At 41.5% G+C, this 14513-nt stretch overlaps 1 protein-coding gene across 2 annotated transcripts in view; it reads left to right on the top strand.

Annotated features, from left to right (window-relative positions):
* The first annotated feature begins 5773 nt into the window (after positions 1 to 5773).
* Positions 5774 to 14513, top strand: part of Dsc2 (desmocollin 2) — a 30619-nt gene continuing 21879 nt past the window's right edge. Inside the window, exons 1-2 of one of the 2 annotated variants that reach the window (XM_021214752.2) lie at positions 5774 to 6097; positions 13756 to 13840. In XM_021214752.2, the coding sequence (XP_021070411.1) occupies positions 6029 to 6097; positions 13756 to 13840 (154 nt within the window). In that variant the 5' untranslated portion in view covers positions 5774 to 6028. The remainder of the gene's footprint in view (positions 6098 to 13755; positions 13841 to 14513) is intronic. The other variant, XM_021214751.2, reaches the window with a different exon arrangement.

Genomic DNA, 14513 nt, shown 5'->3' with positions numbered 1-14513 from the left:
GCTCTTTGTATATATTGGATATAAGTCCTCTATCTGATTTAGGATTGGTAAAAATCCTTTCCCAATCTGTTGGTGGCCTTTTTGTCTTGTTGACAGTAGGACTTGCTCTTTTATTCATTCAACAGGGAGGACTATGTACAGCCCTCCATGAAGAATGTTATTTTTACATTGATCATTCAGGAATAGTAAAGATCTCTATGGCTAAACTTCAAGAAGACTAGCCAAAAGGAAAAGGGAAAAAGGATAGAATCAGGGATGGTTTGAATCCTGGTTCTCAACTTCCCAATGGCTTACAACTTTAATTTCTACACTGCTTGGACCATTAACTACAATCTTGTTGCTTGGGACTTTGTGTCTTAAACAGATTGGTTGTCTTCACATAGGATCGCTTTCAGCAAGCTCAGCTATTCACCATGGCAGTTATCCATCACTATGAAGAAATTCATTGAGTGCATATTCATATGTCCTTCATGGCTTTGGTCTGAATGGGAAAGAGTATGCTATAGAAAGCCTGTAGCCAGAGACAGGTAAGGGTGCTCTTGATCTCCTATCAACCTAAGACAGAGACATACCTCAATGCTATGTTTGTTCTCCCTGACGGGTATGAAGGAACAATATAGATATCAACTTAAGACAGGCACAGCCATCTGGTGACTCTATTCCCTGGACATGGTTATGGAAAACAAGTAAATCTTGTGCCCCCATCCAGCTACTGGTACTGCTCATCTTTAAAAAGCAAAAAAGGAGGAATTGTGCCCCTTCCCAGCTTTGAACAGGCTGAACAGACCTTGAGTGCTTGCCATCATGGGCTTAACTATCTATGTGGTGTAATCTGCCTTGGTTGCATGTGCAACTTCCTATGGGAACTTAGAAGAATAGACTGCCCGCTGAGCTTGCTTTGCAACATAATCCAGCTGGAACAAAGGATGGGTCTGTGGGACTGCAGTGCTGAATATTAAACTTGGAGCCTTGATCAGGACCTTGTCTTGGCTTCATCCTTCTCTTGCACCCTGTCCTTTTCATTTCCAGCCCACCTTTCAGATAAACCCAGTTCACCCATGGCCACTGGATGGATACACAAACTATCAGACCAGATATGTGCTACCAGTTATGATGTTCAGTATATGTGTAAAACCAATTCGTCTAGTTCCTCCCTTTGGATCAATATTGATTTCTTCTCTACTCACTTGGTTTTATTACTAGTTCCCTTCATTATTATTTCTTGTTACAGGATATAAACAAGAAGACATATAATAAATGTCAATATACTGTTAAAATTTCCCATTGCTCCTCTTAAAATGAGCAATATATTCATTGTTTTCTCTTTGTTAGCCCCTCCTCTCCCACCCCTACCCTGTGCACCTATATAGTTCAATCCATATTTATCTCCATGCAGCATTTGTTTAGAATGTATTTTTTTTTGTAAAACATGCCAGTGATATAAATTTTCTGCTCACTTACATTTAATTCAGAAATATTCTATTTCAGCTATTTGGCTGGATTCTGTTCTTAAGAATGAGCAATACTGCTATACGGAGCTTGGTGTTTCCAACTTAGAACAGGGATCAATGGGAGATCATGATTTATCTACTTGTTCTCCAAAGATTGTAGTGCAGTTTGTTCCTAACTTCTTTATAACACATAATGAGACTCTCTTATTGCACAATGAGGGAATGATCGCTCAAGAAACAGGATATGAGGGTATTGTTAAATTATTTAGTTTAACATTCTTTCAAAGTGTAATTCTCTCAGGGTTCTCAAATTATCCAGAACTCATTCGCCTTTGCTATTATTTGGCAAAAAGATAATTTAATATTTTAGCATACAATTCTCTGATTTCTTGATATACATTGCACATGTGCTGTAGTTCCTAGTCTATGCTAGGTATGTTTGGGTTTTTTTTTTTTTGTCACAAATTTTTTTTTCTCAATATAACAACTGTTATAGTATCTTTTGTTAAACAAAAACCTTTAACTTAAGTCAGGTGGAGGCAGAAGCAGGAAGCAGGAAGGCACAAGATGAGAGGCTGACCTTAGTCATGAAAAGCTGGCGCTTTCGTGGGGTGGAAGAATTGGTTTGATGTATTCTGAAAATCCCTTTCTACCTACTGGGATACAGTTGTTCATTTTGCAGTGTCTTCTGTTAACTTTATGGATCTGCAGAAGGTATTTTGCATGTATTGTTGAGTAAGAGCCAGGTTTGTTTTGTTTTGTTTTGTTTTGTTTTGTTTTGTTTTGTTCTGTTTTATCTAACCCTGAATCCCTTCTCTCAAACACATCTCTCAAGGATTTCTTCTTTTCTTCAGGGTGTCTGTATCAGGCAAGATCCTCCAGAGGGGATGAACCAACAGAATGCATCCATATTACAACAGAAGAAAATGTAGCTAGATTGGTTTGCATGATAGAAGCTGGACAGTGGTTGTCTGCCTGCCTGAGAAGCCCTGGACCCTATCATTGGCCAGACTATGAGACTGGATGCTTCAGTTTGCCTAACCTGACATTAGAGGAGGAAGGAAGCTGCAGTAACAAAGGACAGGTGCCCTCACCTGGGAGAAGCAAAGGCCCCCATCCCATCCAAGGTGCTTGTCACCTGGGGATTGACCTTTATGAAATTATGGGATTTCTCTCATGTGACTTCAGGATTAATCACTGTAGTATCATCTGACACCTTTATTTACTTATTTTTAAAAGATACTAAGGCTCCCTTGTATATATTTCAATTCATTGACACTAATTTTGAAAAGTAAGCTTTACAAAAATATATGAAACAGTAGAAAGTAAATAGTTTATTTAACATAAATGCAAAACTGTATTCCTTGCATTAAAAAAGAATTCTTTTTTTTTAAAGACAAACTAGTGCAAATTTTCTAAAAGTGCACAAATCTTATATAGCCTCATTTTAGTTTTATAGTTGCCAAAGGATGATTTCCCTTGCTGTAAAGACAGGGCTGAAAGATTTGAAGTGGTGAGTAAGTTAGTGCTGTGACTGGTCTTAGACCAGGTAAAGTGCCTCCTTCAGATGCATACTAGAAAGGCAGGAAAGAGTCACAAGAATGAGATGGGAGCCGGGCATGGTGGCGCACACCTTTAATCCCAGCACTTGGGAGGCAGAGGCAGGCGGATTTCTGAGTTCGAGGCCAGCCTGGTCTACAAAGTGAGTTCCAGGACAGCCAGAGCTATACAGAGAAACTCTGTCTTGAAAAACAAAACAAAACAAAACAAAACAAAACAAAACAAAACAAAACAAAAAAGAATGAGATGGGGCCTGGATGTAAGTGGTCAGAGATGGGGCAGGACAGTGGGGAGAAGGATGCCCACAGCAGACACAGAAGGAAGTGAGGAGCATTTAGAGCATTTACTCAGAGGGCATAGTGCATCTTCCGTACCATGTGATCCCCGTGACAACTCTGGGCAGTGGATAGTTGTGCTGTAGTTACCATCAGGTTTGCTGCCTACTTCTGCCTCTGACAGAATTAAGCAGTGCACTTCAATCTTGTTCTGTCTTCCTCTTGCGATTTGTGTCACACTAGCTCCACTGTCATTCTGCATCCGGGATACACCTTGATAAGTTGAGTCCTGCTGAAAGCTACATTCATCCACCAGCTTCTCTTTCCTGGACTCTGGCAATCACCGGGGTTAGAAGTGTGGATCTACAGATGACTCTGTGTGTATCTGTGTAAGTGGGGGTTTTGTTTGTTTGCTTGTTTACTTCAGCATATTTAGCTCCTAGCTTCTGAAACTAGAAGGTTCTGAAGCTATTGGGTAGATTTGGCTCCAAGAGTTCAAGGTCTACATTGTTCCTGTCTTTATGGGGCTTTGGTTTTGATTCTCTATGATATCTATGTAACTGACTTCCACCTCAGCTGTTTCTTAGTCAGTCTTTCAGGATCAGTACAGCAGTTTAGATTTAGATGAAGGAAGTACCATAGGCAGCAGCCAGTGGTCTGGGTTACTTATCAGTTGTGAGTCCAGATGCCCAAGGAGTTCTCAAAGCAAGGCAGGATGCACAGGAAGCTGATCATTACTTTTGATGTTGTTAGAGTAATGGAGAGCTGGCTTCTGTCTCAGAGTTCTGTTCACAGACAAATGACAGTCTCTAAGGAGCCACACTGATCGATCTACACTTGTCATACTTTCATGGTAGGATGTTTCAAAACTGGTTCAAGGAGAAATTTACAGTGGCTAGCTAGTCTAATCCTTTAAGGCAGAACATTTACTTAGAATATGTAACTTTTATCCAAACCCTTGAGCAAATTTTCACAAAGAAACAAATATAAGTTGCCATTTGAAAGCTTCATTTATCTGAGATGAATTGACATATTGCTTTCTTTTCTTTAATGAGGAAGAGCGTGAGCCATTCCAAAGGTATTGGAAGCAAGAGTTTGGCAATGCCTGTTGTCATGAGGTGTGATGCTGAAACCAGCTGGCTTCTGTATTTTTTGGAAAGCTTGGAGCTGGACAGTGTGATGTCATCACCAATGAGTTGATAGACATTTACGAAATCATCACTGGGCAAACATGAATGAGTATTAGGAAGTAAGAAAACAAAAACATGACAGTCAGATTCATGACCCAGGCTTATTTTACTAGCAAAGGATGCTAATTTTACGGCCAATAAAACACAGGTGACAATAGAACACCTACATTAATAGAAACCATCAGGTCAGGCATTTAGCATTAATTTTGAATTTAACGTGTGGTTGTTATTACCACTATTCTGGGTCTATTCACAGAGGGGGAAACATTTTGATAATTGAAATGGTACTAAATGCTGTGGTCAGCTCTTTAAACTTGTTTTCTTTAACTATCTTTAAACCAGGCAACAGGGAAGGTTGTCTTTCTGGTGAACTTCTATGGTGTCTTTGAAAAGAGGTGCAGGAGGTGAGTCAGAAGGCGCAGTGAGTGCTTTCTGGAGAGTGTGAAGCTCTCAGCCTTAATCTTCCTGGTTAAGTGCTGCTATAACTCATGAGCTTTAGTGCTGTCAAGTCAGAATGTGATTCTCCTGTTCTTTTTCACTTTTCACCAGGAATTCTAGTCCTGATAACAGCACAGAGAAAAATAATTGTTACCAGGATATCCAGGGCTCTATGTGGGACATGCTAAGAGAAAAATCACAAAAGATAACATAGTGGAAACCAGAGGGCCCACATTTAGTCAATCTGAGGCCTCAGTTGATGGGTTTTCTATAGTAACTCTGGTTTATCCTTCCTTCCTTCCTTCCTTCCTTCCTTCCTTCCTTCCTTCCTTCCTTCCTTCCTTCCTTCCTTCCTTCCTTCCTTCCTTCCCCTTCTCAGGCTCCCTTGGTCCCTCCCTTGATCTCCCTCCCTCCTTGTCTTCCTCTCCACTTTCCTTTCTTTCCTTTTCTCCCTAAATTATAGAACCAGAGTCACTGTCAATCTATTTTCTGAACCTTGAGATTTTTTAGGATGGAACTCCTGTTTGAACCTTATTTACATGTCTGTGGGACTTTGATTTATGCAATAGAATGTCCCTTTAGCCCACATCTTATCAGACTAGCTTCAGGCAGCTGTAATTCAGCCAGTTGATCCAGGGCAGTTGTGGGTTTGGGAGTTAACCCCCAGGTAACTCCACCGGCAGTGGGCAGTGCTCTGGGCGTGGCTAGGGCCAGAGCTCCCGGTGAATCTTAGTACTGTCAGGGCTTCTGCTGGGCAGGACCAGCTGTTAATCCTGCTAGACCGCCATCCGGGGCGGGGTGGGGGATGTGGGGGGGTGACAAGGGACATATAGGTGGCGTCTGCTGGTGAGAAATACCTAGCACAGGTGAAAGGGTGGAGGCCAGAGGGAGTTCCCACCTGTTGAATTCTTAAAGTCGTGAAGACTCAAGAAAAATAACAAGGAGTGGCCGATTAGAGTCTTTTGGACTTGTCCAGAGCTCCACCCTCGGCCAGAGGAAAAGCCCCTGGGGACCCAGGCGGGAGCATCAGACGAGCGCGAGAAAGGCGCCTGCCTGTGCGCGCTCCACCTCTGCGCAGCGGGTGCGGGGCGGTGACCTGTCCCTTGAACTGGCCATGGCGGCTGTGGGATCTACGCGCTCCGGGAGCCCTGCCCTCGGCCTGGGACACCTGTTGACCCTCGCGGTGAGCTCTGGGGACCATCTAAGGGACGGGGAGAGGAACATGTGGCCGGGGCGGCTGGCCCAGGTGGGGTCACCGGGCCTCAGGACACCTTAAACTGAGCATTTGTTGTCGGTGAGGGAGGGCGGCAGGAAGCCGAGCGACCGGGCCTCCAAGGTCCCGCAGGGGAGGGAGTGTGGCTGAGAGCTGTAATAGGCGCGCGCTCGGATGGAGACGGGGGCGGATCGCGGACGCCCAGCCAAAACCCTGGCCTCGGGGTTCTCTGGGCAGAGCGGGGTGCGCCAGCGCTGTGCCCGGGCCTGGAGCATGGTCACCGGAGCCCTGAGTGCAGGCCGCCTCTAGTGAAGCTGCCTGGCAGAGGACACCAAAGGCCAGTGTGGGGTCCTTGGTGTCCAAAAAAAAAAAAAAAAAAGACTTGTTGCTTTTGAGGATTCCTTGCTTGGGGATGGGATGGGATTTGGGATTCTAGAAATGCATTGGAATGAAGGAGAGAGTCTGGACTTTCTTCCAGAGTTAGATGAATGGACAGGAGGCGACCACTGATCCCCTAAATCGCTGGGAAATGAACATCCTAGCCTGAGATCTTGTCCTGGAAGGAGTTTGGATTTTTCTTCTCAACTCCTGCTCAGATTCTTTCTTGCTTTAAGAAGTACAACAGCCAGGACCTTCAGCCCTCTCAGAGGTGTGAGTCAAAATTTATGGTTTTATTGAGGACAGGACTGGATCTCCCTTGGGAACCAGAACTCAACAATTCATCCCTGGGAGTGACTAGGCCGTTGAGGAGTGTGGGAAAGGAATGCTCCAGATTATAGTTTTATCGGGGTCCCTTGTACAGGGAAAAAGTTCACTATGCTAGTTGCAAAATAGCAGCCAATTTGATACCGCCCTTTCACTCTTAGCCTGCAGCATGGCTCACACTGGCTTTGAAGGAAACCTGGAAGAACCCAGGGAACCAAAGTGTGTGGAGGTGAGGGGTTCTGAGGTCAAGGCATCTCCATGTCTCCTTTCACAAGGAATTCCTGCGTTTTTAATTACTGAAAATGTGATTGGGTACTGGAAGTCCCGGGAATGAATGGTATAAACTTTCGATCAGAATTCCCAGAGGCTATTCATAAAATACCAGGGCCTTGCAGTCAGGATTTTATGGCTAAAGAAACTGAGCCTAGGGCAAATAATCGCCACAAAATATTCTGCTGATGGTAGAGTGAGCTTTGGTTGATACCTAATGAGGAACAAAGCTACTTCCTTTTTTGTCACAGGGCCATATTCTTTGAAAGAAAAGACATACTTAGTCTTCTTGATATAGCGCTGCCCTGTGCAAACCCACACTCCCAGATCTTTTAATAGAAACATATGCTGCCGGTGAATAAGTAGAGCCTCGTTTCTTGAATCTAGGAATGGGAGTGGAGGTGTTCCGGCAACTCGCCTTATTTTGCTTTCAAGCAGGAAAGTGTAATGTGAGTCCCCTCCGTTTGCTGTAAACTCCAGGGACCCTGTGAACAAAGCTTTTCAACCTCAGATGGGTGTGAGAAAAGCATAGAGAAAGTACGCAAAACGTCCATGTCTACTAATGTCTTTCGGGGGTGTGGCTCCCTATGTGTCTCCTCTTTCTCATACATTCAGTTAATCCCTAGACATTCCACCAGTCAGCTTCTCTCCACTTCCTCGTACTGCCCCACCCCACAGTGTCTTAAGCACCTGAGATTTCTTCCCGAAAGCAGAAAGGTGCTTTGTTCTCTACAGCCTTCTAATATCTCTTGACAAGTTCAAGAGATGTGTTCTACTCTACACAGAATTCTACCCCATGATTCATTCTTTATTCTGGAAATGAACACCTTAGACAAACATTCTGACCCTCAGAGTCTGACTCCTTACCATGTTTCTTCATCCCTCCCCCCCTTTTTTTCTGTGTATGACTTAAGGGTGTAACATGAGGTCTTCTCTTTTGACAGGGTCTTAAGTGTACAGTAATAGAAAATTAACTACAAGAAGATACCTTGCAACAACTATCTGGATGAGTGTGTCTTACACAACCATTCTTGTTAGGCAGTCTACGCTCCTCACACTATGCCCCACACCCTGGCCACTGCCTTCTGTTATCCCTTCTGTCTGCTTGACCACTGTTTTTCTCACTTGTAAATGCTAATTTTCTGTGGATATTAATTTTCTTAAATTAATATCGCTCTTTCAGACGTCACCTTTAAACAAGCCTGTATATGTCTACATAGTAAACTATAGCTTACCATTTATTATCTTTCCAAATATCATTTTCCTTTCGGTGTCAGAGATTTCAATATATAGAACTATATTCCTCGATCCTCACAGAAAAGTCTAGACTTTTTTCTCCTTATTATTCTCCTTAATCCTTTATTGTTTCAATAAGTTCATCTTCAGAGATTTTGCATGGGCCTGCTCACTGGTATCTATCTATTTTGTTACTGGCTTTTGCTCTCACTAGTAATGTCATAGTGGATAAACTTGGCTGTAAGCCATTTACATGTGTATGAGCAGTCTTATATGGATGGGAGAACCTGAATTGGAGATGACGAATACAAAGCCAATGACTGTGATTTGGGGGATGTTATTCTCTCCAAACAGGCTGCATATGGCTAGACAGGAAGCTGTTTTATGTTTGATGTCATGTTACAGCAGTGGTGGTTCTCAACCTGTGGGTCGCGACCCTTCTGGGGTTGAATGACCCTTTTCATAAGTGTTGCCTAAGACCGTCAAAAAACACAGATAGTTATATTATAATTATATTATGATAAAACAGCAGCAAGATTACAGTTATGAAGTAGCAACTAAAATAATTTTTTGGTTTGGGATCACTATGACCTGACAAACTGGATTAAAGGGTCGCAGCACTAGGAAGGTTGAGAACTACTATTTTATATCTTTAAGGATTGCATCAGTCTAAGAATTATCGAGATTGACTTTGAGGTTACTTGAATAAGTCAGAAGTTTAGGAAAAGATAAAATTGAACCCATACTTTTTGCAGAACACAATAAAATACTCCAAGTAGGTGAACTATTAAAGTGCATGATGACATCATGTGGGTTATAGGAAAAACATGATGAATTCCTATGGATTTTCAGTTAAGAAAGCCTATCTATGACGTGGATTTCAACTTCTAGTATGAACAAAGACAATAAATATTCTAGAAATAGAAAAATCTTTAAAATACAAAACTAAAAAGTGAATTAAAAGCAATATTTCACAATTAACTGTTTTTAACAACAAGCTGTGTAGGCAAGAGTGTGACAAATAGAAAACTCTCACGAATTGTTAATGCCAAAAGTTGTGTATGTCCTCTGTGGCTGTAAATAGATGGGATGCAGGCAGGCATGGCGTTTGTCTTTATAAATCATGTAACTAATACTTTCTACCCACACACTGATACATAGCCTTGCTTTTATTTAGTAGAACTTCATATCCTCTTTTAACGTCTACATATCCCTTTGCTATTCTTCTTTTTCATAATTTTTCTATAATCCTTGGATTGGCTTGTTTAACTCCAGGAAATACTCTGTTGAGATTTTTATAGGGATCATAAAGTTGTAATTTAGTTTAGGATTAATGTATGTATGTTGCCCACTTTCCCTACTGCAGATTGGATCTGCCTTTCTCTCTGTGTACATCTACCTACGTGTTTTGTGTTTAGGTTTTTCTGAAGTAGCCAAGTCTTCAGTGGGAGCGTCACGGGAAGATAGCAAGGTGTTTAGTTCTAACAGTTAGGAAGCAGATGGCCTGGTGCTGGCATGTGGCCTTCTAGGGTTCTACTACATTTACCTCCTGGCATTTCCACCCAGTCATTGCTTTAGAAAATGACTTTTTTTAAGTCATGACTTCTTTAATTATGGACACAGAGTAGTGATAACTGTATTTATCAGTTGCTTCTCTCATGGTATTTATTATTCGGTTTGCTTGAGTTTTGTAGGTATAGACAAAACAAATGCAAATAGAGAAAAATTTCCCTCTTTGCATGCCCTCACTCCTGTCCAAGATTTCTTCAATGTGACATGAAGCAGCAATGGTGACTTTGGTGACCTTGGAAAACCTATTATACTCCCAGGTTTAGCGATGAGATCATCTATTTTTCTTGTTGCTGTGAACAAACACCGGAGAAGAAATGAGGTTTATTTTGGCTACAGTTTGAGGCTAAGGACACTCTTGCTGGGACCTCACAGCTGGTGAGGCATCTGGTTCATTGTATCCACAGTCAGGAGGCAGAGAGCATGGATGCTGGCACCCAGTTGTTTTCTCCTTCTCACTCAGTCCTGCATCCCTGCCCACATTCAGGGTGGGTCTTCTCTCTTCAATTAAACCTTTCAGAAATATCCTCATAGACACACAGAGGTGTGTTTCCATTAAATCCACTGAAGAGTAACCATGACCATGGGGTTGTTTCTAATGCTTTCCCTGTGGCATTGTCCTTATGACACCCAAGAGACTTCAGACCCAAACCATGGGTTTGAATGTGGATCCTAAACCCATGCAAAGGCCAGATTGACTGTGGCTCTCCCTCATATTGAATGTGTAATGGAAAGCACCTTCCTGTACACAGTAGGTGTGTCCCATGTTTTCACTTCACTCTATCTCTGTTGAGGCCAAGAAACCAGAGCCAAGCTTGGCAGGTCAGAAGATATTTCTGAATTCTTCTTTCCTACTTTCTATGTTTCAGTTTTACATGCAGACCCAACCCTTCAATTCTTTGCTCTTTTCCTTAGTTCTTCAGTGCTGTAGGATATTTTGAAATCATGTTATTCATCATAGCTAGTTACTTTTCTCACAACATTCTCCAAGTTTTCTTACATGTCTTCAGTAAAATGAAAGTTTTTCTCCCGATCTATTTTTCCACAATGTTCAGACTTACCATTCTCCAATATAAATCTGCTTAGGTAATTTATTTACTTGAGACAAATCTTTGCAATCTGCACTGGTCAGTTTTCTTCATTGTTCTGAGATCGACCCAAGAAAAGGATGTGAAAGGAGAGAGGATATATTCTGGCTGTCTCACAATTTTAAAAGTTTTCGTTCATGGTTAACTGACACCATTGCTTTTAGGCTCATTCAAGATAAGCAGAAACATCATGGATGAAGGTCACAGTGGGGGAAAGCTATTTATCTCATGGAAGACCTTAACTAAAAGGGAGCAACAGAAAGGAGGCAGGCCAGGACTCACCTCCAGTTAACCTCCTTGTGTGGTTCAGGAGCCAACACAAACTTTCCACCGCCTCCTAACAATGCCTTCAAATGAAGCATTCATATATAGCCCATTCATTAAGTTAAGTTCACACAACACAGTTACCTCCCAGTGATTAGATGTGGCATCCAGAAAACATCTCTTTGGGGTCCCACCTTATTTGTAAACCATAGCAGCTCCTTATAAAGTGTAAGAGGAAGAATCAATGTGGATTGTTAACACTATTCAGAAGTTGTTCCACACTTAAGCTTCTGAATCACTTTAGCTTTTTTTTTCTTCTTAGATTGTACACATCAGTCACTAGAGCAGTGGTTGTCAATCTTCCTAGTATTGTCTTGAGACCCTTTAGAATAGTTCCTCATGTTGTGGTGAGCCCCAACCATTGCTACTTTATAACTAATTTTACTTCTCTTCTGAATCATAATGTAGGTCTAAGGTCAGATGGCCTTAGGCTATCCCTGTGAAAGGGTTGTTTGGTCCCCAAATGGGTTATGACCCACAGGTTGAGAACCACTACACTATAGCTTTTTATTTAGTTCTCTGTCATCTGTCATTCTGTACTTTTGCAGTTTCAACCCTGCTTTCTCCTATCATGATTGACTCATGGCCACTCCTTCGTTGACCTCATCTAGTTCCTAGGTGAGGCTGGCTTCCCCTACTCTCCTAGACCAGTCTGAACTCCCCTGCCGTGGCATTTCCATACTTTATTGAGTCTACAACTATGCCTTATGCTGGGGTTGAATTCTCATTATGTTTGCTACTAGAGTAAAGAGTAGATATTTAATTAAATTCATTTAATATATGAATAAATGGGTGTCAGGAACACTGTTTCCAAAAGCAATTGTCTTAACTGGGCCATTCACCTCTACCACTAAGACTTCCGTGTAAGTACCATGTCCCTACCTTAGACTAGTGCTGTGCCCTTGCAGTTGTTATCCTGACTTCCATTTGTATGTGTCTGTAATCTTGTTGCCATGCAACCACTTGCCTGCCTGCTGGTGAACACCAGATAAAACCATTCTGCAGCTCTCTGCCTTTCATTGCTGCTTTCCTTTGTACTCTGAACACAACAGTCAATGTTCTAGACTGTTCCTTATGGGAGCTGCTTTGCTCCCTCAGTTCACAGCGGCTCCAGCCTTCTCGGCCATATTTCTCTGCTCTTTTTCTCCAGTAACTGTTATCTGTCTTAGCCGGTCCTTGTTGGGATGTGACAATGTGCACTTGTCTATCTTCCTTGGTGCCATGCAGTGTGATCCACTCAGGGCAAGGTCCTTGCTTTGCTCACTGCTGGAGCTGATGACTCAGCTTAGCACCTCCTTATGCCTGAGTGTTGGTTGAATGAGTAAGTGTTGGTTGAGTGAATGAGTAGATGTTTTTTTGTCAGTCACCCTGAGCCACAGCCCTCAAAACATCGGTCTGTGCTCCTGCGCTCTTGGCTAGGAAGCCTGTGAAAGCACCCTTATTTTAACATTCAACTTGAAAGTCTTTGTGGGAGGGGCAGTGATCTATTTCTATTTTGCAAATAAAATATAATCTCTACCTTTTTGGATCCCTTCTATATACTTTAAATTGGATAATTACAGGTGCCTTAAGACAGATTGAAAATGAAATTTTCATCCAAATCTTCATGCTTAGCAGCATAGCTGATGGTTGGATTCCTTGCTTTTGGCTAAGAACTTTGGTAATCTGAAGAAAATGGAGTGTGTATCTTTCAGAAACAGTCACAGAAAAAGCTCACAACAGAATTAAATTTGAGTCATCAAATGCAGTCAATTAGAATGGGCTCATTGTAGATCACTAAATTGTTTAAGACATTTGAAGTAAAGTGTTTTCCTAAAATGGCCTTAACCATCAGTGAGGAGAAGGTGTGTCCTCAGAATAAGGTCCCATGTTGCGTGGACTCAGATCTAGATTTTGCCCAACCTTCCCATAGCAGCCACAGGGCCCCTCAGCAAGGGCACCGTGGTTTGGTTTATCAAGCTCTGTAGCTCCTGGGATGTCCAACATTTATGGGAACTGTTTAATGGTTTGGTGAACTTATTTATTTCTGTTTCCTGTATGTGTTTGGTACTGTCTCACACATGTTGCTGCTGGATCTTCACGTGGCCCTCCCAGTCAGTGATGTTACTAGAAAATTCACTTTACAGAATAACGTAAAAACAGTCTTAAGAGAGAAAGTGGTTCCCTGAGTATGAAGTGCATTGGAAAGGAAGGAGCCTTGGGAGTGCTTGGCTTTTACTCATCTCCCTCCTGTACTTCAGATTCTCATTCTTGTATACATTTCTCATTTTATTTTGTTAATTTAAACTAAATAAATTGTGTGTGTATATACAATTAAGTAATTAATGTTTCTTTTATGCACTCTAAATGGATGCCACTATGTAATTGGGATTCAGATAAACTCTATATTCATTAGAGGGATCTTGTGAGTGTATGACACTTACTTGTTTGTTTTAGATCCTTGCACTTGCCTGTGATGCCTGTAAAGAAGTTGTCCTCCGGGTCCCCTCTGAACTACCTGCCGAGAAATTTGTTGGCAGAGGTAAAGAGCGGCTACAGTGTGTGGTAAACCCTGATGCGGTATGCTTTCTACAAGTTCCTGTGACATGTAGGACCATGAAGATCTTGTGATTAATAGCTAAAAGCCAACAGTGCAATCATTTTAATATTTTATATCATAACAATGAAATAATTATTTATTGAAAAATATGATTTCACAAAGAAGATAAAAAGATGAAGTTCAAATGATAAAATAATTTTTGACATTTATATTCCATGGATATATTATGTATGCTAAATATGCTTCTAAGCATTTGAAAAATAATATTGAAATTATTTCTTGAGTTTGAAGGTGCTCTTGGATTTTCATCACTAAACATTTTGATATCTTCCCGAATTTTACTTCCAGTTCTTTTAGGTGTCCATTTTTTAAAAGGTGTGCTGGGTATCAAATCCAGGGCATTGCATTGCTGAGCAATCTACCCTGAGATATGTCTTAAGCTCTGTATACTGCTTTTTATAAATCAAGACTTTATTTTGTTTAACGACTAAAATAAGTGTGTATCCCAACCCCCATACACACATCTCACTGGCCCATCAACTCCTTATGTGATTTAGTTAAAGAAGGAAAAAAAATCAACTAAATGTGAAAATATATTAATTATTTTACATTTGGTGTAGACTTCAGTAATATTTCGATTTAGTAACTTTTGACT

The sequence above is a fragment of the Mus pahari genome, chromosome 15 (genome assembly GCF_900095145.1).
Source record: "Mus pahari chromosome 15, PAHARI_EIJ_v1.1, whole genome shotgun sequence".
Taxonomy (NCBI): domain Eukaryota; kingdom Metazoa; phylum Chordata; class Mammalia; order Rodentia; family Muridae; genus Mus; species Mus pahari.
The sequence above is the reverse complement of the archived record's forward strand: the minus strand, read 5'-3'. Positions and strand labels throughout refer to the sequence as shown.